At 37.2% G+C, this 26,582-nt stretch overlaps 1 protein-coding gene across 1 annotated transcript; it reads left to right on the forward strand.

The window, feature by feature from the left end:
• The first annotated feature begins 3,406 nt into the window (after positions 1-3,406).
• Positions 3,407-25,746, forward strand: LOC121878849 (mitogen-activated protein kinase 1-like). The gene is made up of 8 exons (XM_042385267.1): positions 3,407-3,563; positions 12,273-12,399; positions 13,156-13,266; positions 14,095-14,229; positions 14,518-14,634; positions 15,583-15,750; positions 16,526-16,714; positions 17,165-25,746. The coding sequence occupies exons 1-8, from the start codon at positions 3,451-3,453 to the stop codon at positions 17,300-17,302; spliced, it is 1,098 nt and encodes a 365-aa protein (XP_042241201.1). The 5' UTR covers positions 3,407-3,450; the 3' UTR covers positions 17,303-25,746.
• Positions 25,747-26,582: the final 836 nt, after the last annotated feature.

Below are 26,582 nucleotides of genomic sequence, written 5' to 3' on the forward strand. Positions count from 1 at the left end.
AGAGTAGTGCTAAGGAGTTACTAGGTGAGGTGTAGCTTGCTCAGAGTTCCTGTAGGGCGAGGAGCTCTCTGGGGAAGCTGGGTGGTGAGGTGCTAGAGAGAGATCTTGCTGGTCCTGACATTTTAAAGTACCTTGTGTTCTATGCCTTTGGTGGAGTAACTATAAAATACATGGATGTAGGGATGATTGTCTGGCTTTACAACGATTGATGCGGGCTAGTAGTGTAGGTCGCTTATTATCCCAGAATTCTTGTCTCCTCTCCCCTTGAATAATTATTACGACTGGCAGATGCATGCAAGAAACATTTACAATTCCGTCCTCACCTTGGCTAACGAGTCCAGTAACTGCACAATTGAACACCATTGTAAGTGTATGCAATCTATCTTATTTCGCGCCTCCAGCCACCAAACGTTTGATGATAAGGGTCCATTCAGAATCAATAAATCCCTTGTCGTGACGTCACCTAACATGTTTACATCTTCCTCTTGTGGCAAAACAATGGTGACAGCAAACGTCACTGAACAGATGTTGAGTTTTTGCTTTCATGGATTACTTCAGGTTTCCATAATTGTCTTTTTTTGGGTGGTATTGAGGCTTCCTTTGAGGTGAGTTTGGCTTCCAAATATTGTAAGTTTCAAGGAGGATTTTTTTTTCACCGGGAGTGTTGTTTGATATTCGAGAACTGTTTTAAGTTTCCAGAGAGAGAGAGAGAGAGAGAGAGAGAGAGAGAGAGAGAGAGAGAGAGAGAGAGGGGGGGGGGGTCCAGAACGGGAGAGAGAAGGGCGAATCCAGAGACAAACATAGAAAACATAACGTTACTTCTCGCCAAGTACATTTTCTTAAGGATCAAGAGTGAGAAACGATGTATATGTTGTGTCGTTAAAGTAAGAGAAACAATTGAGATCCTGCAATTGTGTGTAAATCAGGCAAAAAGTCAGTCAGATCAGCAGCTTGGGACTTGGTCACATATGGCAGCAGGGTCTACCATTAGACAGCACATTATGCTTTCAGTATCTTCTCAGGTGGTAGTACCTCCCTGTTTGGTAGCTGCCTACTACCTACTACCTGCATGTAGCAGGTTTTTTATCTCTATTTAAAATGAGAGAAAAGTCAGGAGAACGATAAACGAATGTCAGAGGCGACCTTCATTACCAAAGGAAGGTTGCTTGATTAGGATCACATACCACCGCTCTACACACAACGATTTAATAATATAACCACTAACCCTCTTCTCTTGCTGTAGCTTCACTTATTGATGTGGTCTGTTAACTTGTGCCAGTACAGTCTATTACAGCAGTAAAGGAAGGGCGGATCCAGGGGGTCCTGGGGTCCGGAACCCCCTTTTTCACCAGAAAATTACAATACCTTTTCTTTAATGCAGTATTGTACTCAGGAATTTTTGTATTGTAAAAATATTTACTATTAACTTCAGAATATCTCCTAATATCAAGTGCGCGTGGCTTCAAAATGTCCTCAAAATGCCCATGATATGGGTCAGATTTCAAAAACAATTCTGGGGGTTGCAGCCCCCCCCCCCAACCCCCCAGCTGAGTGGGCTTGCTGTGTTCGCCATGTTTCCCCACCCGCAACTTCTTGGACCCCCTCCTTTTGATATTCCTGGATCCGCCTCTGTAAAGAACAGTGTTTTTCGCTTGACCACGGACACCAAGCAGGTACAATACCATAAAATTATTTATGATATGTTTATATTTCTTAGACATCCGGTTTCTTCTTGCTTAAAACAAATATAAAGTCACCCTGTATTATGTTTCACAGTCACTTCTAATATTTGACAAACTCTTGGTAAAATGATCCACAAACAATCATTAGGTGGGCGGTAGGTTAGGTTAGGTTAGGTAACAATATATCCAGTCATAGGCCCTCCAGATGGTCATCATGAAAGTCAGTTCTAAGAGTGTAGGCCAAGTCATTTCTTATACAAGCACAAACACCGCCCCCATGTCTGTTTTTGTTGAGACGTTGTACAGTGTATCCATCTAATTTCATTTTCTCATTTGTGACTGTCATGTAACCACGACTCAAAGATGGAGAAGCGGCGGTCCTAGTTTTAGAAGCTACAATTCTGTCTTCCGACATCTTTGGCAGGAAAACGTTGACCTATGTAAACCACCTGTCTGTCTGTATGTCTGTCTATCAAGAGAACATCCTCATCGCAGTGAACAAACATAAAGATGATATTGTGATCTGTAAATTACACGATACTTACTGCATATGATATGATTCTTCAGTCATAACAATATAGTTCATCTGGCTGGTGAGGGATTTCAATATGATCCCAAACTAAACAGGGACTTACAGTAATTATTAAAATACTAGAAATGAAGGCCAAATTGAATCCGAACGTAGATAAAATAACTGTTTCGATGTTTCATGTTTATACTAACTAAATCATCCCTGCGTGTCTGAGATAATGGATGGCGAAAAAACTAACTTAAGGGCAAATAGAAACCCCGGGTCGGACTATCCTCGGTTGGAGGCTAAATATAAGTGATATACGCAAATATTAGACCTAAATCGATTTGCTTAAGCCTAGAATAGTTGTCGCTACGGCAACGTGACGTCAGGCTATCACTATTATCTTACAGTATTTCATTTCGTTATTATTGATTAAATCAGAGACTTTAGTTTTGATCGTGACCCGTGTAATAATTTCCCCTCAAGTCGTGGAGCATACTTTTTCCTAATGAGTCTCCAAAGTTGTGGAGATAACTGTAACACCTGGGTGAGGTTCATTATTATTATTAAGGTGCAACAGGAGAGGTTGAAACATCCTGTCAAGGTGATAACTAACACCTCTGACCGGATGACTAGTAGAAAAATACCAACGTTATAGCGTCTCATACTAATATTTGTATTTTGTTTCACTTAGGAAAGACCGTTTAGCCTATTTTAATTTAATATAAATGAGAGGTAATAAAAAGTGCTAAATTATAAACTTTTATTATAGATTTCGATCAAATAATTCGTTGATGTAACACCATGTACATCTTGACAACACTACCCCCAACATGACGTCATCGTGCGGCGTTTTTAAAAGGCATATCTGATAGTTGTTCCACCTATGGTATGGGGCGAGTTAGGCTCATTTCAGTATTCAGTGCTCAATGTATACTGATCAGATTATCCATTATCAGATGTATTAAGCTTAATGTCTCAATAACCCTTACAATAGAGGACTATAACGTCAATATCGTTCCAATATTATCTATTCCATTTAATCTGCTTTTATCATATGTAACAGTAAACGAATACATTCAGACTATAGATCTATTATTTCACATAAAATAATATAATGTAAAATCAATAAAGAATGAATACATAGATAATTAAAGAAGGCCATGACCAGAGGTTTTAGAAGTCTGCATGGTGTTTGTGTGAAGCCAACTCGCGTTTAGTTGTTATCTGGACGGCATCAGAGGAACACTCACCATGACGGAAGATCGGCCAGCAGAGGGAGAAATTGTCAGGTGTCAGTTGTTTGAGGTGGGCCCACGCTACTTCAACCTATCCTACATAGGAGAAGGAGCCTATGGTATGGTGGTGTAAGTATCTTGGACGCCTGGGTGTAATCAACGGTGGTGCTAAGGGAAGATGGACCTGTTGTGCTCCTGGATTATTGATCAGTGTTCCCGTGTTGGAGAGAGAGACGGGGCAAGGAGACGCAGAGGCCAAGGGGAGATAAAGAGAGGAAACACACGGTCAAAGGGTAATGAGGGAAATATATATAGAGGGTGAGAAGTTAGTGTTGACGTGGAGGGCTAGGAAGGGGAGGAGTCGCCCCTTGTATCCTCCTCCTCGGTGATGCCCCTTGGATGAGGTATTGGGGCATGATAACACGGCCACTACTGACGTCATGGGTCAAGTCCAGTCTCTCAGGTGGTATATGAGAGACTCAACACGATTAATTACACAAACTGCTGCTAAAAATGATCTTGGTAACATGTTCTTTGTGTGGTGGTGAGGGAAGTGTGAGAGGTCTTGGCAGCCTTCACTTGTCATTGATAAGATTGGCTGCTTATCAGTATCAACAAGAGAGATTGTAACTAGATATACATTTGACATTTGTAAAGGATTATTATTATTATACTGTACGGTGTGTAGTTTTTTTGTTGTAAGATATTAAGAAAACTAATTCTTGGTTTTATTGTTATATACGAAGTGGTCAAGTGATGATATAACAGTGAAAGACTAATTGTTTAATATTTTGGGTCATACATCAGTGAAAGTAACTATTACAGGTGATTACAATAACCATTTAAAGTCAAATTAGCGGATGAGAACTATTTTGGCAACCATAATTGTTTCATAGGCAATAATTATGACATGATTGGGTTTCACTTTCATATTTTTTATTAAATGGAGAATTACTTCTGTAATTATTTATGTAAAGGTGGAATTAATGTTCTACAGAAAAATAAAACTGAAATTACAAAATTACAACTTTTGTTAAGTCATGTGTAATGGTGGGTCTGTTGCATCTGTCAAGGGGTGTTTGGCTAGAAGTAAATATATAAACTTTAATTGAATTTGATTTTCTGTATTATTCAGACAAAGCAAAATACAGTGTGGGGAACAATTGGATCACCTGAAGAATCCCCAGCCCAGTTTATTCTACCTGAAGATTAACCAACCTAACCTAACCTAACCTAGTCTAGCCTCACCCCTTTAAATAGTGTTAGGGTGGTTAATCTGTAGGTGAAATAAGCTGGGGTGGAAATTCTTCGGGTGATCCAAACAATTTATGAAGTTTATTTTATCTTTGCTCTCATATCTCAGGTCTAACTTCTGTTATTGGACGCCTTTTACGCACAATGTGTTAAAGGTTTATGAGAAAGATTTGGTAGTGGACATGGACTTATTTTAGTTATGGTAGTTAAGTCGGGTGAGTATTTTGCTTGTTTTTATGCCACAATTTCCCTTTTGATCAAAGTTAGAAATTATTTAGAAGTACAGGACGCTACTTCAGTGGTTGCGACTGTCATTTCTACCACGACTCATAACACTTTAGTGTCGTGTATTTAAACTTCTGATGAGCCAAATTGAATATATCGTTTATTTCTGATTACCGTATGTTATGTGATTCCCGAAATTAGGTAATTTATTTAATTTAATTTTGTATTTTTTAATGTTCTTTGTCTTCCTGATATTAATAGGATAGGTTAAGTTTGGCTAGGTGAGGTGCTTTTTACGGTGTGTTTAAAGATCAGATGTAGGAAATTGTTAGATCAAAGCAGGGATGCACTAACATCTGACGTAAGTCTGCCGCGATGGCTCAGCTCAAAATCTTAAGTGAGGACAAAGTGAACACTTAAGACAGTTATGGCTAAAGACTGTATTCGGCTGCGTCAGCTGAAATCCGTCAACCAGTCGGTGCACAATACAAATTTTTTTCTGTCCCTTCAGCAATCGCAAAGCGGATGTTATGATGTAATAGCACTACACTTGAAACACACATGGAAGACCACATTCATCACAATGCTATGGCCACACAATACTATTAGCTGCAACTCAACCAAATCACAACTGATGTTTATTTATTTTATATTTATTTATATTCTTTCTCTGCTTTATTCTGTAATTACATTTATTATTTCTTTTACTTTCAATCAATCGTATTCTGTTCTTTTTTTATTAATATCTCTTTATTTCTTTCTCTTACCCTCTTTCTTGGTACCCAGAGAGAGGTACTACAGGAGTGTGGTGTAACCCTGACCCTCCTGACTGTGTGAACTAAAGAAGTTGGTGGAGATGTAAAGCACCACTCATTCATATTTTATTTTAATGAAAAATAACAAAATATGATATATTTTTTTGTAGATTGCATTTAAAATACCTTTCAGTGTATTACATGATCAAAATAAGCAAAAGACCACTTGGTACGGCTAAAAGTAGTGTTGCCGGAGTGAACGCAGGGTCGGTTTGCTCACTTAGGACATCTTAGGAGTGGACTTAAGTTCCATGATCCCAGACTGTAGCACAGTTAAATTGCTTTGTTCATATGGTCTTAGCTAAGACAGATGACTTAAGTGTACTAGCAGAAAATTAAGTGATTTAAATATGTTAGTGCATCCAGGCCCAGATGTAGGAAAGTCTTAGATCTGTAAGTGAATTATGGATTAACTTGGGGGCTTTGAACTGTTTTGTTTGTGAACATTTGGATTAGATTTTCCAGATAAAGGAAAGGGTTTTAGGGTTGGTCAGCGATCTAGAAATTAGTTACAGTATACTGTATATAGTATTAAGGTAATTTTGAAGAACAGTATATGTACTTGTAGGATCACCTGAGGAATTTCCACCCCAACACTAACCTAACCTCATCCCCCCAAATAGTGCTAGGGTGGTTAATCTATAGGGGAAATAAACAGGTGGGAATTCTTCAGGTGATCTTGCTGGCTTATTTTAAACCATTTGGTTTTCCCAATTACAATTTTGTAATAACTGGCTAATCAAACCAGACCTTATTTAAATTATAATTTTAGATTACTGGTATGTTTTAATTAAGGTTTGTTTGAGTTAGTTTGGTTTGCATGTTTTAAAAGAAGTGCTTGATATCTTAGTTACTATACTATGGTGAAAATGGATTGTGATATTGATCTTCATTAACATTACAGCTACATTTTCTCTGTTGTAAAGTGGATCTCAGGGGAAGAGACCATTGTGGTGTAAACTTTCTCCGTAACACCAGTATTGCCCATAAACCTTATAAAAAGGTCACGAATAAATTGCCAAATCAATTTGTTCAAGCCCTTCATGATATAATCATTCCACCCCCTGCTCTGTCTACCACCCATCATTGCCCTGCTCTGTCTACCACCCATCATTGCCCTGCTCTGTCTACCACCCATCATTGCCCTGCTCTGTCTACCACCCATCATTGCCCTGCTCTGTCTACCACCCATCATTACCCTGCTCTGTCTACCACCCATCATTGCCCTGCTCTGTCCATGACCTTTACTTCCTGCCCTGCCCACCACTCCTCACTGCCCAACTACTGCCCTACTTAGTGAGTGCCCTGCTCTGCCCACTTCCTGTCCTGCTGCCCACCACCCCACCCCACCCTGCCCTATCCTGCCCACCACCCCACATATCCCTAGCCTGCCCACCATCCCACACTGCCCTATCCTGCCCACCTCCCCACACTGCCCTATCCTGCCCACCACCCCACATTGCCCTATCCTGCCTGCCACCCCACACTGCCCTATCCTGCCCACCACCCCACACTGCCCTATCCTGCCCACCACCCACACACTGCCCCATCCTGCCCACCACCCCACACTGCCCCATCCTGCCCACCACCCACACTGCCCTATCCTGCCCACCACTCCACACTGCCCTATCCTGCCCACCACCCACATTGCCCTATCCTGTACTGCCACCACCCCACATTGCCTATCCTGCCCACCACCCCACATTGCCCCTATCCTGCTCACCACCCCACATTGCCCTATCCTGCCCACCACTCCACATCCTGCCATCCTGCCCACCACCCCACATTGCCCTATCCTGCCCCCACCCCACATTGCCCTATCCTGCCCACCACCCCACATTGCCCCCATCCTGCCCACCACCCCCATTGCCCTATCCTGCTCACCACCCCACATCCTGCCCACCACCCCCCTATCCTGCCCACCACCCCACATTGCCCTATCCTCCCCATCACCTCTCATTCTCTACTTCCTACTTCATTTTGCCTTAACCTCTTGTGTACTGTACTGGGTCTCCTCTGTGCTGAATAAAATTGTCTGGCATTAGCCAATTGTAAAATTAAAAGTGACATTCCATTATGTAGGGGTTTACTTGCACCTTTGTTAGGGCACCAAGTAAAAAAAAAGAAAATTAAGTTGGAGAGGGATATCTCTTTCCAGGCCCTCCCTCCCTCCCTCCTACCTTTTGGCATTTACTGATCTTTGATTTCACCTTCTCTACCTTTACAGTTTTATGGATCTACGCCAAATTTGACATGGATTTTTTTATATATTCCCTCGTGTGTGTGTGTGTATATATATATATATATTTATATATATATATATATATATATATATATATATATATATATATATATATATATATATATATATATATATATATATATTCTTTATTCAAGACATCTTCAGAGCCTCTGAAGATGTCTTGAATAAAGACGAAAGCTAAGGTCCGTTGTTTCCCTTTTCCCCTGTGATTTTATCAAGATTTATCTTATCCACGTTTTCATTGTGGATCTACATGAAGTATATGTATATATATGTATATATATGTATATATATGTATATATATATATATATATATATATATATATATATATATATATATATATATATATATATATATATATATATATATATATATATATATATATATACACACTGTATATATATATATGTGTTTGTAAGTTTAACGCTCTTAAGTAGAGGAGCATCTGTACTTTAGTGCTCTGTTATACATTAACCTTTCCAAGTGTCTGTGCACTTAAAAAAAAAAATGTTTTCTATCTTTGTACATACTCATGTGTACACACATACTGTGTACAGTACATATACAGTACAGCAGTAAAATATAATTCCTGTACACACACACACACACACACACACACACACACACACACACACACACACACAGGTTACAGTATATGCAGTATTGTATACTGTACATGTTATAAGACAGTATTGCACACATTTATAATTCATATTATCACCCTGTAAATTATGAACAAATTTAGTTAATGTCATTATAACTTTAACAAAGGAAGTTTTTAGAATTGCTGCTGGACATGTGAATATTTCTTCCCTTTACAATGAGGCTATTACAAGTTTAGCTCACACTACCCAAGGAGTATCTTTACTGGGCATTATGGTGGAGCAATCACTGAAATCAGTGCAACAAGTGAGGGTACCAATGAAGAAAGCCAACCACACTCTTGGAAACATAGGCTATACCTTCAAATACAGGACTAGTAGATTTGAAAATTTACTAGTCCTTATAAATTTTTACTAGCCCTTAAACAATTTGTCAAGAAACTTTAAACATTGGCACTTACCTGGTTTATACAAAGTTCTATTTACTGTGTGACATTTATTTACTAGTAGAAACCATGTTCAATCATAAACCATCGCTGGAATAATCACATATTAACTAAATTATTAACATGGAGCACATATTTACTGTGTGACATTTATTTACTAGTAGAAATCATAAACCAACACTGGAATAATCACATATTAACTAAATTAATTGCATGGAGCACCGCTTTTTCATTGCATTTGAGCAAGCATTTCCTGTACATGCTCCTCGTTCAACTCTTTGTTGTCGTCCAGCCAGCAGTGTGAGTGTAGCCATCCACACGACGGGCCCCAGTTGTGAGGAATCTGGCAATGGCTTAGTCCAGATTAAAGTTGCCAACACTCTGTTTGCAACTGAACCACCATGAGATCCGTCAGGTGGTCATCAGTGAGACGACTGCGCCAGTCTGTCTTAATGAGTTTGACCTGGCTAAAACCACGTTCAGCATCAGCCGAACTAGCTGGAATGGAAAGCAGTAGGTCAACCAGATGGAGAAATGAGGCACACCTTTCTCCGTATGATTGGTTGATTTGTTGCCAAGACAGTCTTGAAACAAGTGATGTCTTACTCTTGTAAATGTAACTTTTGAGCACAGCCCATTCATCCTCTACCAAAGTAGGATTCACCTCTGCCTCCATCAGTGTTTTCTCAAGAGCCTGGACCAACGCTTGCACAGCGCTATCCCTGAAATCTTCATTCCCACTGTACTCTGCAGGCCACAATTTGAAATTCAGAATCCATTCGTTCTGGAGAATCGTACTGGCCATGTCAATAAATCTTTTGTTTAGACTTGAAATCAGTGATGTCAGCATATCACACCTTGCATTTATTTTATTTTTTTGAAAGTTTATGATCCTGAAGAGGGTACAGTGATGAAGAATTACAGGGTTTAGGAAGAGTTACATATTAAGGATATAAGAATGATCCAAAGGAACTCACTTTTCTGGTCTGTTTTGTAGTACAGTATGTATTGGTACATGTTTCTTTATTCTCAGGTCTTTGACTAGTGTTTTGAGTGCTAGTGAATTCTTTAAGAAGAACTGGTGCGTTTTAGAAACAAAAGACCAGCTATTATTATCATGTATGGTTACAAACTGAGGACTCATCCTGACCACATTTACATTAACGAGCCCCCCCCCGTCCCCACAAGGGATAGCTTATGGGTGACATGGGAAGTACACGCAGCTGTGTGACATCATGACACACTGCCTTCAATGTTAAGTGTTTTCCTCATATATAACCCTTCTGTAAGGGCTCTAATTTCAATGGGAAAGAATAACACATTAATGAATCAGTTCAACCACCAGTGTTCTAAGAATTACCTGGTTTTTGGTTTTGTAGACTTGGTGGGATAATATGCAAGTGGTTTAGGTCACACTCATAAGTGGACGTTCAGGATTAATTCTTCATTTGTAAAGAAGCTTGGTGTGTATTAATGAAGTACTGTACAGTGTTACCAACTGTTGTAGTTTATCATGCTGAGGGTATGTTAATGGTGTGTCTAGCTTATGCCTCATTTTATGTTGAGTTATAAATAGCATGAAGGTCAGGGAAGAGTGTGGGTACCAGCATTGTTGTGGGATTCCCAGCAGGTGGTCTCTGATGTGTGGACTTGTGTTTAAATTGACACAAATTCTCAGTCCATGAATGTGATGATAACTTCAGAGATTTACTCCAGGAATTGTAGAGTTTTCCTTGTTTGTTATTTGGGGTGTTCCTGAAGATGTCTATACAGGTTTATGATACAGTACTGTACTTTCCACTGCAACTCATCCATGTATGGTAGGATACAATAAACATTAAAGACAGTCCTGAGCATTTGTTTTTGTTTCTTCATGGGTTAGAGGAAGCTATGCTAGAGTACAGTATAGGGTTAGGTTTGGTTGTACACTCGAATGCTATAAGCACTGCAATTTGGAAAATGATCGAAGAATCTGAAACCATTTCGAGATGACAAGCCCCATTCTGCTCATTCTCACATCCATTGTGCCCAGGTGTTTGAGAAGTTTTGTTGAGAGTGAACAGTCCAAGTCAAAGGTAATCATTCACTACCACCTAACCCATGTCTGGTCGGGTCCTTTCTGCATGGTATGGAGCAGTGGCCAAACACCATTATCACTGCCACCTCATCATCTGATTTTCACAGCTGAAATAAATATATTACAGGCCTTGTTTGGTGTTACTGGTGGTGAGCAAACCACACCCCCTCTTTTATGTCATACCAGGGGCTTTCCCTCAGAGAAGTCAGATGCCTGTATCAACCCTAATGACACATTACTGTACCTGCCAAAAGCTCACTCGCATTCCTCCCCAGAATCTCAAGTAAAGGAATAGATAACCAAGGGAAAGTTAAGTCCATATGACACCTCTCCTTGAACTCCCTGGACATCTACCCTCCTGGTTGGTTGGTTGTTTGGGTTTTAGGGCCAATTGCAAGAACAGTCTTGGGGTGTACAACGCCGTTTACGATGACCTTCTTGCCCTGATCTTGTTTCGGGAATACCACCCTTTTGAAGCTCTGGAGAGATCTCAAAGTTTCGATATTCTGAGGACAACACTAGCTAATAATTCCCACCAGGAAACTTGTTTCGAGACTCCTCCAAAGCTTCGAAAAGTGCAGAATTCCATGTGTTAAAGGCGATATTGCTGAAAAAGACCAGGGCAAGAAGGTCATCGTAAATGGCGTCGTACACCCCATAACCGTTCTTGCCATTGGCCCTTAGGCCAATCGACTGCCAGGGTCATTAAGGCCGTCAATGTAAAGCTACATCCACTAACCTTAACACCTTCTTCAGGTGTTAAGGATAATTATAAGACCACATACACTCTCACTACATATGTGGCCTTTGACTTGTGCCCCCCTACCTTACCTGAGTCTGCCACCCCCCAGCTCTCCCAACCATCAATACCTTCCCCACCCTCTTGTGACCCGTCATGTAGAAAGGCCCTGAGTTTGCGGGTATGGTAGGAGGGGCGATTGATTACTTTTGACCGCGACTGTACATAGTTATTTTAGTTGCTAGAATAACTTTGATTCACGGTCGGTTTTTGGAGCTTAAAGGAGCATGATGAAAATTTGTCCTTTAATTGTGATATTTTGGGTTGGTGGAAGTTTATATCATTGGCCATCATGAGGTTGAAACTTGCTTACCTAAATTTGATAAATATTTTGTTATCATCCAACTTTGTTTCAGGTCAGCTAATGACAGTATTACCAAAACAAAGGTGGCTATCAAGAAGATATCACCCTTCGAGCATCAGACATACTGCCAGAGAACCCTTCGAGAGATCAAAATTCTAACGAGATTCAAACATGAAAATGTAAGTTGTATCCGTTAGTGATGTAAATTGAGTTTAACATATTACTGTAGCTGTATATCCAAATACTGTACTGTATTGGAGAATATTACAAAATGAAGGATTTAGATAAGTTTAATTCATCATCATGTGTGGGCAACAAGAGGTGCCTGGACAAATCCCTCACATCAGATGTTGTTAGTACAGTACTGTACCTTACTGTACTGTATACTGGTACTGTAATATACTGTACTCTTAAATTAAATTTGTTGAAAATATACTTTATAAATGCTTAATTATGTATAGGATGATCCATTTAAGGTAAGAGGTTCCATATAGAGTAATAGAAGCAGTGAAGCCTAGTTACATTTATTTATTACAGGCCTGTAGTAAGTTGGGATTTGGGCAGTTACAATGACAGTGCAGAAAATGGAGTTTCAGAGTAAATTCAGCTCTTTTTGCATTTGTTGTCCGATTGGCATAAGCGTAAATTAGCAGACCCTAAAACCTGTTTTAAAAACTACAGTAGGGAGAAGAAAAGTTTAGTTATTGCTCATGAACAGCTGAGTACAAAGTATGATATGAAGTCTATTGGAGTAAGATTTATATAATTGCATTCAAGACAGTTACCCCGCCTCTTTCTCATCCCCATCTTGTGCAAACTACCAACATTTTTCTGTTTACTTTATGCAGTATAAAGACATCCGAACATTATCTCTGTCTTTATTTACTGTACATATGTATAAAGAAAACCTTATTAAATTTATCTTTGTTTTTCAGGTGATAGACATCCGTGACATAATACGAGCCCAGAGGATAGACGTGATGAAGGATGTTTATATTGTACAGTGTTTAATGGAAACAGACTTGTACAAGCTTCTTAAGTCGCAGGTATGTTACTTGGATGTATTCTTACAGTACCATTTATTACAGTCAAGTGTCAGATTTGCACAGTTTAATTAAACAGTACACTACAATATCCCAATGAGGTGATTTGTTATTGTTAAGTAATATCCAATACTACATATACAAAGTTTTTATTAGAAATTACAGTATGTAGAATAGACATTCACTGCTAAACTTAGCATTTCAAATCCCAAAACTCTGCTCTCTCATTTGTCATACTGAACCTCACTCACTACTGAACTAACATTGTATTTACTGTATTCCTGTATTGTTATTTGTATTTAAGTGGGAATGTAATTGGAGTACTATATTATTACCAGTGTTCCAAGTATAAATGTAAAATGTTCTTGATGTACAGTTGCCCAGTGTACTAGCTGTACATCTTTATGATATCATGAATAGTTTTACTATGTTCTCCCTCTTCAACACACTTCCAACATCTCTTACATGAACTCTCCCCCATACTAACTGGATTTTGATTGTGTTTTTCTAGGTTGGGGTTACATGTGTCCGGTGCTGGACCCCAGTAAGGGGATCCAGATTAAGTGAGTCCGGGTTAGAGGGAGTTTACTGAATATAATGTGCATTGAAATAGTTTTCCCACGGCTTATGGTTGTGTTTTTGTAACAGTGGTAACATAGGTACAGTACACATTTTTCTTCCTGCTGCCTGGAGAGATGCCAAACACTTCAATATTTATAGCTAGATGGTTCTCTAACATTCCAGAACAAATTAAAGTGTGATTTAGGGAGGGACGATCATACTCGTCTCAGCCCACACAGTATGATAAATCTTCAACATCATTCATTCCAGAAACTGAGCAATGACCACATTTGCTACTTCCTCTATCAAATTCTTCGAGGTTTGAAATATATCCACTCTGCAAATGTCTTGCACCGTGACTTGAAACCATCTAACCTGCTGTTAAACACCACATGTGACCTCAAGGTGAGTATGATTGAGAGTGTAATGGATTACAAGATTTGTCTGTACAGCCTGAAAAGATTGCTAATGTAACTAGTCCTACAGTTTTAGTTGGATTGGCTTCACACTTAGAAGAATTTTACGAGAGCCTAATTATTGTATATGGATGTTCATAATTTATAAGTGTTAGGATTCAGTGACTTACAATGTGGTATGCTCCATTGACTAATCAGTTATTTGGTATAGACATCTGTGTCAATATTTTTTTCTCACTAGGGCTGTATTTTTTTATGATATTTGTTTATCTTACAGATTTGTGACTTTGGTTTGGCCCGAGTTGCTGATCCAGAACATGACCACACTGGTTTTCTGACAGAGTATGTTGCCACTCGCTGGTATCGTGCACCAGAAATTATGCTCAACTCAAAGGTGAGGTTTACTAAAAAATTGAGAGTACTTTAGTCTGATAGATCTACAGTACATCAGTTTCATACAGCACCATACCCAAGCCTTTAATCAAATTACCACATCACATAAACTTGATGATACTTTCATTAAATTTCCACTAAATGTGCCTTCCTCTCCCCCACAAAAAAAGTCTATAAATATTTACCTTTTTATTCCTTTAATTACCTAAAATACAAACTCCTCTTACCTTATTGTGACTACATCACATACAGTTTCTTCCCTTCATGTACCGTATACAGTATCTTTGTATAGTACAGTAAACCCTTGTTATTTGCGGGGGTTAGGTTCCAAGGACTGGCGTAGATCGGCAAAATCGCGAACAGCAGCTTTTACTATCTTAGTGCACTACTGTATACCTATACCAAACAACCGACCAGCCGCGGCAGCACTCTTCCCCTCTTTTAACTTATCTAATAATTCAACTTTCTTTGTCAGGGTCATCACTGACTTCTGCCTTTTACTTTTCACTCCACTAGCATCACTAGCGCTGGCAGTAAGCAGTCTTTTAGGGGCCATTTCACACAGAAACACTAAAGTTTTGAGAGTACAACATGAGACGCTGTGTGGGGTGACTCGTTGTGCTGCGGGAAAAGGCTTGCAAACTAGCCACCATAGCCACCATCTGCTTACCACAAATCGTCGAAATTGCGAATGGCAAGGGTCTACTGTACCTTGTACAACTGACATTATACTGTAATGTGCTTACATCTCTTGCCACTCACAAATTCCTCATTGCATGCAATGCTACGATACAGAATTTATATACAGTATTGTCTTATGTTTTTATACAAGATTTTCTCTAATTGAATTTCCTTCCTTCTATATATTGCTATTTTTCCTTAATATACTCATAGTTCTTAAGGTATAAATTTACTTAACTATTTTTAATTCTTTCCAAAATATTTCTAGGGCTACACAAAGTCAATTGACATCTGGTCGGTGGGGTGCATCTTGGCAGAGATGTTGTCAAACCGTCCTCTGTTCCCTGGCAAACATTATCTGGATCAACTAAACCACATTCTTGGCATCTTAGGTTCACCATGTCAAGAGGACCTCGACTGTATCATTAATGAAAAGGTACAGTTACTGTAGACATAAATGAATTATTGTGCTCGCTCATAAGCCGATTATTATTTTATTCTCATTGTGGAGTCTGTTTTGGTGTCTACATTGTAAGTGTTCAAATTTTATTGTAGTCTCCAAAAGCTTTATGTTGCTTGTCAGGTTCTTTATTATTGCGCTGTTGTCGATGGATGGTAGAGTAAACCTTCATTACGGCCTTGAGCTTGATACTTTATGGCCAACTACTTGAGTACCGGGTAACTGTTATAATATCATGGTGGCATACTCAAAATAACACTATCTGTGGAAGGTCAGTTATATCTACCAAGGCCACTTAATATGACTGCCTTATCCAAAATTAAACTTACTATGCCCTTCTTAATATAAATGAAATAAATAAAAAAATATTGTGACCAAATTTAGCTGCCAGCAACTCAGTCACTCTCTTAGAGGGAAATTTGATTTCTATGTTGGCCTTCTGGAGCAGAGTATACATCTCTGTATACACTTTTTATTCACCTTGACAGCTGGTTTATGATGGGAACAACCTTCCCCTTTTGCCTCTGTTGGGCAGCTGCCATGATGTTATATATTTTGTTGATGGGTTGATGGTGTAGGGCTCAGGGTTTTCAGCATACCCACTAATCTTAGTCCACACATCTCACTTTTTTCCTTTCTGCATTACTACATTCAGTAAATCTGTAGATGAATTAGTATAAATTTAATATGAGTCTGTGGATGATATCACCTTTGACATTTTACCTTGTTAATAACTCTGTATAATTTACAGGCCAGAAGTTACCTCCAGAGTTTACCATACAAGCCGAAGGTTGCATGGACTAAGCTGTATCCTAATGCTGATGCCAAAGCATTGGACTTACTAGACAAGATGCTGACCTTTAATCCCCACAAACGTATTACAGTTGAAGAGGCACTTGCCCATCCTTACTTGGAGCAGTACTATGATCCTGCAGATGAGGTGAGGCTCAGTGATATATATATATATATATATATATATATATATATATATATATATATATATATATATATATATATATATATATATATATATATATATATATATATTATATATATATTTGTTCTCAGTTCTTCAATCTCTCCTTGTATGCTCCCTCTGACTGAAATTTCTGAGGGATATTGCATTGACGTTGTCCTTTAATCCATTCATGACCCCTTTGGAGTCTACTTAATGGCTTATCATAGATTTGGTGGATTACTGTCATGTTTGATTATGATTGCTGTCAGTGTGAAGACACACTGTGTGTATTTCAATATTAGGTTTTTGTTTGGGTTTGTTTGTCTTGTTCCTCGCTTAAGCAATTGGCGTATTCCTGGGTCATTTTATGTGAGCTTATCAGTAAACTAGGTTTTTTTTATCAATCACAATTATTATTATTATTTTTTTCAGCCTGTTGCTGAAGAACCATTCAAATTTGAAATGGAACTTGATGATCTGCCAAAGGAGAAACTTAAGGAATTAATCTTTGAAGAAACCATGCTATTTAGGCAACGGATCGCTTCAGAAACACCAATGCAGCAAAACTGAAGAAGATGAGATAGAATCTTCTTGAGAAATGAGGGGTATAGTATGAACAGGCTGCCAACTTCTTTGGGGCACTCTTATTAAAATGTCAGGAAACTCTTGGGAAGCTGCTAGCCTGTATGCTACAAGTTCAGGTAATACCAAGATATGGGTTGACATTGATGAATGCTGTGTTTAAGCCAGTGAAGATCATTTTGCTCTGGAATATCGTCTTGGCTTATATGAGTGACCTTAACCCAAGGGCATGATCTCTGTGTGATGAAAATTGGACAAGTGCCTCTCTTTATGGGTCATTTAGGCAGTACATGAAAGACTAAAAGAGTGTTTCATCTGGGAAGTGAGCCTGCAAAGAGTTCATCTGCCATGAGTGTTGGAAAAGGATTGTTGACAAACTGTGGACACAAAAAATATTGCTTGATGGCTCAAAGTGTTTGATTCTAAGGAAGGTCGCTTCCATGGCACTTTTATCCAACATGTGTTTCACATTTAGCTGGCAATTGCTTAAATCTTTGAAAGTTCAGGTTTTGTGGTTCTTAAGAAGCAAGGGACTTACTTTCACATATTAATTTCCTTCTAGAGTAGCAATGGTGTTTGCATGTTTGACTGGTAATATATATATATATATATATATATATATATATATATATATATATATATATATATATATATATATATATATATATATATATATATATATATATATATATATATATATATATATATATACCCACACACACTGTATATTTGCTCGTCATGGACTGCCAGTGCCATGCTACTTTGGAAATGCTTATAATGAAATATTTCCAGGAAGGTTGTTGCTCACAACCCTTGGAAAGTGGTAGTTCAGTGCTTCTGGAATATGGATTATCAATTTTAAGACAATGGTCTAATGTTACATGGGAAAATGAGAATCCTTTCACGTCTCCTGAGAGAGAGAGAGAGATCTCATTCATGCAGAATACTAGAATGTAAAGCATTTTTTTAATACCAGTCTTATTATAACTCCTGGAATGCTGACTATTTTTTATGTGTCAGGGCTAGGAATATATCTGCATTCCAATCAGTCTAACTATCTGAAGTATCAGTGTTATAAAGTACTGTTCTCACTGATTTAAAGAACGTGAATTAGAATTTTACTAAGTACTGGGAATACTAGCTGCCATTTTATCCTAAAGAAAGAAAAGAATGTTTAAATGTTAAAAGTTTACAAATATTTTTTAAGTGGGGATATTTCAGTATTGTTATTAACCAAGTCTCTGTGCTCAACCAGTTATGCTTATTCTTTGCTCCTTAAAACTACCAAAACATTTGTAATGTGCTGCTCCTGAGCACTATCCCAAAGATGCATTGTTTACATGACTATCTTAGGACTTGAGGTTCTCAAAAACCTTGCACTGTAAATTGACAGTACACTATAGCTCAGTGGAATATGTCAATGATATAATTTAATTTTATTTGTGAAACCTAATTTTAAGCCACTGTTAGTTTTTTCTTGTTCCTTCTACAGTTGGCAATAGCAATGGCATTCATAAGTTATATTATTTCAGTGTAATATTTTTGGCAAGACAGCGAGACATCAAAAAGTCCAACAGTTTCTTGCAGATAATTGTAACTGAAAAGTGACCCATTTGTCTGGTAAGAGGAGTATGGTGTCTGCATTTTGGGATGCAAATGTTTAAAATTATACTATATATTTTTTTCTATAGGGGTATAGCATAGTACAGTATTTTTTTTTTTGCACCAGAGATCATTTCTGATATTGAAAATGTCATGAATGGTATTTTAATTACTTAGTAGGATTTGCAAGGTGTTGATCACTGAAGATCATTTGTTGGGATATATAAAAATAGATGGGAAGTGATGTAGGGAGCAAGACTTTCAATATGAGATCCCAGATTTCTGTAAGAAGCATATCATGTCCCAAATATATGGACAGAGGTCCAAGGGTGCAAGCTGGGTAGTGCCCAAACAGCTGTAGTCACACAGCAGAATTTATTCAAGAATCATGCATTTATAATTTTAACTCAAGATTATTCTGTATATCCCAAATTTATTATTTTATTTTCCAAAGTCCAATGAAGTGTTTGAAGATTCTTACATTATTTGCAATATTATTAGAAATGTCCCATTTGCAATTCTTAGAATGAGTTTTCTGTGGATTGATTAGGATAATATTGGTGACAGCTTCAAAAAGGTCATGGATTTTTTTCCCTATTTGCTGTCATCATCTTTGTCTGTTCATGATCGCTATCACTTTTACACTGAATGAATGTCAAGCAACAACCTCCAGAAAACTGGTAGAAAAATAATGCCAGTGTGATAGATAATAAGGAGGTCTCTCACTGTCTATTGACACTCCAGTCCATAGAGAGTCATGGTAAGTGTATGTGTATGTGGGCATATCTGTTATGTGTCATGTTATTTGTATCATGTTCCCTCACTTTGGGGTGATCCATTTATTAGGTCAGTGTTGGTATGTAGACACTATCACACACCATTAATATATTAACAAGCTATTTTTAAAAGGAGAATGTGCCATACAAAGTTCTTATCATATGTCAAGAGTTTTTTTAATAAAGTACCTCTTTCACTTCCATTTCATTGTCAGGTATGCTAGTACAGTATTGTAACATCATGTGGTAGCAAGAATGATTTAAAAAGTATAGATATTTTTTCATATCCAGTGTGTAATTATTAGCTTGATGAAGATGGTCAGCATGTGGTTGTTGAGGCTCCAGGAACTGTTAATAAGTGTAGGATTATAACTCAAAGATTGATTACATGCTAACTTTTTGGTATTGCAATTGAGTATGTGTTTTCTTTTTTTATACACATGCTTTACTCTCATTCCTCTAACTTGTATCATTAAAGTGTTAGTTATACATGAGTATAAAGTGGATTTTCTAGTTGAATGTTTTAAGAGTGAACCGGTTGTTGAAAATCAAAACATCATACTTCGCAGGTATTGGATATTCTTGTTGCTAGCTACAGATGCTCTGGACGTGATTGACTCATTCCCAGACACTGTACTGTAATTGGTGATTTTTCTAGTGATTCGTGGACAGTTAAGTTGGGATATATTGTAATGTACTGTACTAGGAAAGGCATGTTAACCACATGCCCTTCTTGACCTTCCAGCCTAATTCAAGGATCACCTCATGTAATGTTCATAATGTGTTAATGTGGGAAAAGTGTAGATTTTTATTCCCATTTTCTTATGGAAAGAGAACTGATTGTTGTCACATGTCATGAGGTTAAGGGTGATGAAGATGCACTTCTTTGGGTACTGATTTTGTGAGCGAAGGCCTTGAAGCGCTGATTATTCCCCTAAGTGTTAGTTATTTCCATCTAAGTACCACAGGTTCTAATTAATGCAGTATTGTCATTTGTTTCTATACTGTATCACTTTCTGGTTCACAGTTCACCATTGAAGTTAGATATCATATGGTGGTACGTCATTCTCTGTCTCAGGAATGGAGATTATTAAGATCTTTTGGTTGTTGTGTCATAAATCATATAGTTTCATTTTGAGTTTTGTAAATGTCTCTTCTTGTGATCTTTGTGATAATCCAGAATGGTAACAGACATGTCGATACAAGACCCAGGATATGATGGATTTTGCAGCTTGGTGAGACTTAGACTTGTGGCACACAGCATTCTTAAAGAAATCTGTGTGCAAGTTGGTGGTGTTTTTCTCTTCTAGTTTATATCAGTTTTATGTACTGCTTAAAATAGCATAACTATACCAGCCATTCCTTGTTGGTGTCATGTTTGTATATACTTCTTCATATTATTCCAGGAATGGTTATTAATTCCCTGGCCCAGCATCTTTGGAAGGTGTAGGTGGATAATATGATCTTAATATGCCAGTGTCACTAAACCTTTTTCAGACAATCGGATATGTGACGTAGATTTGCCTCTCCCCTTTTTTCCGTCGATTCAGAGTTGTTTATTGATATATTGCCTTTCAACTTTCTTTAGTGTTCAGTGTATCAATAAAGCATTGTGCATTTTTCCAAGTTACCAAAGCTTGCAGTATCTAAACATGTTTACTATTTTTTGAGCTTCCAGAAAATACAATTTAAAAACCACATAGGTTTTACAAGCTTCCAGTAAGAATTAACATGCTTGAGGAGGCTTGGGAAATTGTATCAATATTTTTCAGACATGCAGAAGGAGAAAGGTGTGGTTGAATTTGTTCTCATTAAAAATGTTACAGCAATTGGCATCATTATGTTTATTCTGATAAAATTTACTCTTTGGTACAATCAGTAATCTTGACGGTTATTTAAGGAATTTTATATTGATTTTGGTATCAAGAATACTTTTGCTGTTTTTTCCTCTCTCTCTCTAAGAGAATTTCATCCATAGAAAAATTTAGTAATTTAGCCAGATTGTAAACCATGTGTTAGATTTGATGATCTCTGTGGTCTGAGTGACTTCTGCCATGTTGTATTATAACCCTTGTGCAATAGTGCTTATGTGATGTTACAAGTGACTTCTGTCCTTGCTGGTGATCTTAAAAAGCTCACACTTCCCCAGTTATGCAAATGAAAGATGTAAACAGTCCCAGTTTAAGGTCCATAGTCATTTTTGACATCTCACATTCTTCTGTCGTCAAATGACACTTGAACCTAGAGGAGTGTAGGAGACATTCTGATGAACCTTTGTTCTTTTCTCTCTTAATTTATGACTTGAGCTCCGAGTTCTCATACAACTGCCGAGATGAAGTATACAATAACTTGTGGTATTTGATGACAATAACAACTAGTTGGACCGTCAAGAACTCCCCGTTCCCATGCTCGGTAATTGTTTAAGAGTTATGTGCCTGGTCTACCAACATGGACTTCTGCCACTACCAAAATGTATTTGTATAGTGGATAATTTTAATTTTCCACAGTTTATATGATGTCTTGAGATGTTAGGTCACACTTGCTATGTTTAGAGTTGACCATGTCAAACCTGTGAGTATCTGTGATTTCTTGAGAGGTGGCAAATGTGTTTGTACTATGTCCTTTTGTGTAAAAATGTACTATACTGTACATGTGTATCTTGTTTTAGGAGAAAATATTTCATATTGCTAAAACCAGAATGTTCTATATTTCTCTCCCTTACTAGATCATTATTTGGGAGCCCCACTTAAGTTGACATGAAACCTTTCAAGTACTATTGTATGGTTCTCTCTTTTCCTCCCTCAGTGATCAAAATACAGTATATATATATGACTTAGTGTTGCATTGGAAAATTGTGTATACTGTGTATATATATATATATATATATATATATATATATATATATATATATATATATATATATATATATATATATATATATATATATATATATATATATATATATATATATATATATATATATAATCATGCTAAAAAGGGATAATTACAAGTGAGTTTTTACAATTCCAACTGGTCTGTGTATAGAGACAATCATGTAGATAATCATAATACAAATTACTGTGTAAATAAAGTGCATCATTACTAACCTAACCTATTTTAAATATACAATGTACTGTGGGTATTATATTAAAGAATGAACTAAATGACAAAGAAAATTCTCCGATATATGAACTTATTTCCATTAAGTTCTGGCAACAAATCGAAAAAGTTCTCATATTTGGCAAAGACATTGGTTGTGTTTTATGGCTAAATTGGACAATTATCCCTAGTTAGTGTGACACATACATGTGTGTATGTACTGTATATATATCCTGTATACACTAAATGTACTGTACTAAGCCTGCATAAAGTAGACTTTGGTGGGGTGTGATTGAATATGGTGGTGATTTTCCACTATAGGTAAATAAATATTTATATCTTCCACTGTCCCCATAATTTTGGTAAGAATTTTAGTGAAAATGAGTCCCTGGCCCTTCAAAAAGTTTATATAAAAAGACGGTAAAGTGTCTTGGTTATAGTGTTAGCGGTCACTTAAGGGTGTCAGTTTTTTAGGTATTAAAAAGATAATATCACATGTAATACAATGAGTAACATTCACCAGAGAAATATGACGAGTTTCACTATTATAATAAATTATGCTATAGATTAAAAGGTATATTATGATTAAAGGTGATAAGTAAAGTATTTACTGTATTGTAATTGGAGATGAGATGCTGGAAAGAGATGAGTCCTGCTGAATGTCTTAATTTACCAGTAATGGTTTCCCACTGTTGTCAGGTTGAGGCAGCATTAATGGGATGACTAATGATTACATTAAGAGTGTAATTTGTTATCCAGTGGGGTAATAGCTGATCAAAAAGAGTTAAATAGTGTTAGTGACAGCTAATTGTTCCTTTCAGCAGATTGCTTGTTAAAAACAGCAGAACATTTTCAGTGAAGGACACTTTTAGCTCCAGTAGCGGTGAATGCTCTCATTGTTGTTTCATACACAGGAGATATTGTCCTTGTGAGCTTTTTGTACAGTGTGATGTTTTCTTGACCATATTTTTAAGTGTATTGTTAAAAGAGATACTTATTTCAATAAGTAATTATTGGTAAAATAATTTGAATTGATTTTCATTACAGCATTAGTTAAATATTTTTTTGGGGGGTGAAAATTTAAAGTGTAGAGTTTTATTTTGTGGATGGATCTCACCAGGTAAAGTTTTGTAGGAATCCCTCATGGATGCAGAACAAGCCATAGACGGATAAATAGTTATTACTAATTTCAGTCGAAAGCAAATAGAAGTACTGTACTGTAAGTCAGGTACTGTATTTATTATTTGTCTAATGTTTTGTGTCACCTGTGATGCAAACAATATGAAATGACCTTATGTGCATATTGGTTTGTCTGTAAATGACAGGATTAGTTGTCATTAAATTATTTAAGGATGCCATGAAAATTTACACTCTAGGAATGAGAGTTACTGCTTGGCATCTCATAGTTAAAATCTCAATTCTTGGTTGTGTGACAAATGTTTACTTATCTTGATATAACTGGATTTGCTAATTTAAGATATTTCACTCAAATTATGAAGGGGTGGGAGTTCTTAAATCACCATTTGTCTAACCACACAATTGCAGGACAGTTTTACTGCCACACAACTAAATTACAGTTCCCTCACCTAGGATAGGTGTTGTACATGTACAGTATCATGAAACATTCACAGCCTGATTTGGTCTCAACAGCTTACCAGAATTATATAATATGCTCTTTACAAAGAAAAGTCAGAGTACAAACAGAGTAAGTCATTATGCTACTTAATGTTAAGATACAACACACTATAAACTAGATTGAATTTATGCATGCTGACTCTACAACGTATGTACTGTACTGTAGATTCCGTTGAACCTGTTCTGTGCACATAACCAACAAGAAATATGTATCATTGAATAGTACAGTGTATGCAGTTCGTTTACAATAATGAATTCTGTAAAATCATCAAAATTGAAATGAACAACATAATTATAACAAGGCAGGAATGATTGTGCATCACAATATAACCTTGGTGATTTAAGAATTTAGGCCCTAATTTGGGGTTTGTATTCGGTTGATGTCTGTACTTGGTGTTTGGAAAAAAAAAGGACAAACTTACTCTTTTTTTGTAAACACTGTGTTAGGCTTGTATTGTGATTTTGGAGATTAAATGGACACCTGGAAAGTGGAGGCAAAATTTCTTCTGTGGTTGCTGTTGATAATCCTGATCTGGTTAGCAACGGTCATTATCCATGTTCTATGATTATGATATTGAGGCACAATTTCTATTTTGATTTTACAGTGTACACATGTGTATAATGAATAATGCATGGCAATAGAATTTTGATATGTTGGATATTTTATAAAGGAAACTGGCCTCCTGAGTTAGGGATAATCAAGAGTGTGACCAACTTCATCCTAGATAACTTGAAAATGTGTTCAACTGAGAAGAAGTCATGATTTATTGGGTTCTGGTCTAGTTAATGTTTTGAAGGTCTTTTATAGAAGAGGAAGCAACTTAGTCCCAATGATTATTTTGCTGGAAACTTTATCCTTCTAAGTTATAGTTACTTGAGTTTTGACTCCAGTGAGAAGAATGATACTTATGTCTTGCTAGATTGCCTTTGTAATTAATTCTTTTATGATACATGGAGAAAAATGAGAACTTGTTTTGCCAACAGAATCATGTTTTCATTTACATTTTATTTAAACTAATAAAAGTATGGGATCTAGTTCATTATTTGTACCCAAGTTTTGGAATCCCAAATTATGTACTGTACTGTAGTTATATTTTTGTATTTTGCTTGTGCTTCCTATTAAAGTTTACATTAGTTTGATATTTATTGTACAAGTAAACTTTGCTTGGGACATTTTCTGATACTTTATATATAGAAGTGGGTTTGTCAAACAGCCCAATGTAATTACGTTGTCTTTCACAGCCATTGTACTGTACATCTTTATTTGTATTTGTACCTGGCCGTTGACTCATCGGTATTTAAATATACAAAAAAAAATGGCATGTCAATTTTTTTCTGATACCAGTTATGTGTATTTTTATTTGGAGCGAGATGCATGCGGAGGGATACATAAGGCCCTGCAGTATGTAAGCTTCTTGTTTACCTGCTGCAGTGAAAATCTTGAAAGGATAGAGCTATTAAAATAGAAATGTTTCATTATGATTTGAATTATAGACTTGTTATTGTTTTATGGACACTCATTAATTTATTATGTAGCAAGTCACAAATGGATTACAAGCGTCCCACTGAGAAATATTATACTGTACAGTGTCTTCCTGGGGAATGGTGGGTCTTGAACTTAAAGACAGCAGAAACAACATTTTGTCAGCTGCTCATCACCAAAAAACATGAAACACGTACAACACTTGATCATACCTCCAATGTGGCTGACATAAAACTAATACAGACACACCTCGATATACGTTTGGGTTGGGTTTCCGAAACACGAAAATAGGTGTAATTTATGACAAAACCCACAGATGATTACATAGGTTTTGTTTCATCTGTATACTGCCAGGGGAAGGGAGGCCCAGGCAAATGGCGTAAAGAAACTTGCCCATAGTTTCACCCTGCCCGTGGATCAAACTCGGGCCCGCTCGCTTGCGAGGCGAGGATGTTCACCATTACACACAGGTCGTCCACTACTACCACACCTGCCCCTTCCACCCCCTACCACCAAGGCACTCTACAATACCTCTTCCATCGTCCATTAACAAGGTACACCTACATCTCATCTCCCTTGCTGTTAAATGCAGCAAGGTTTGGACAGATTATACATTAAGAAGGAACAGACCGATACTAAAGAATCGATGACCAGGGTCCTTGTCATGATACCA

The sequence above is a fragment of the Homarus americanus genome, unplaced genomic scaffold, assembly GCF_018991925.1.
Source record: "Homarus americanus isolate GMGI-L3 unplaced genomic scaffold, GMGI_Hamer_2.0 scaffold54840, whole genome shotgun sequence".
In the NCBI taxonomy this organism is placed as follows: Eukaryota; Metazoa; Arthropoda; class Malacostraca; order Decapoda; family Nephropidae; genus Homarus; species Homarus americanus.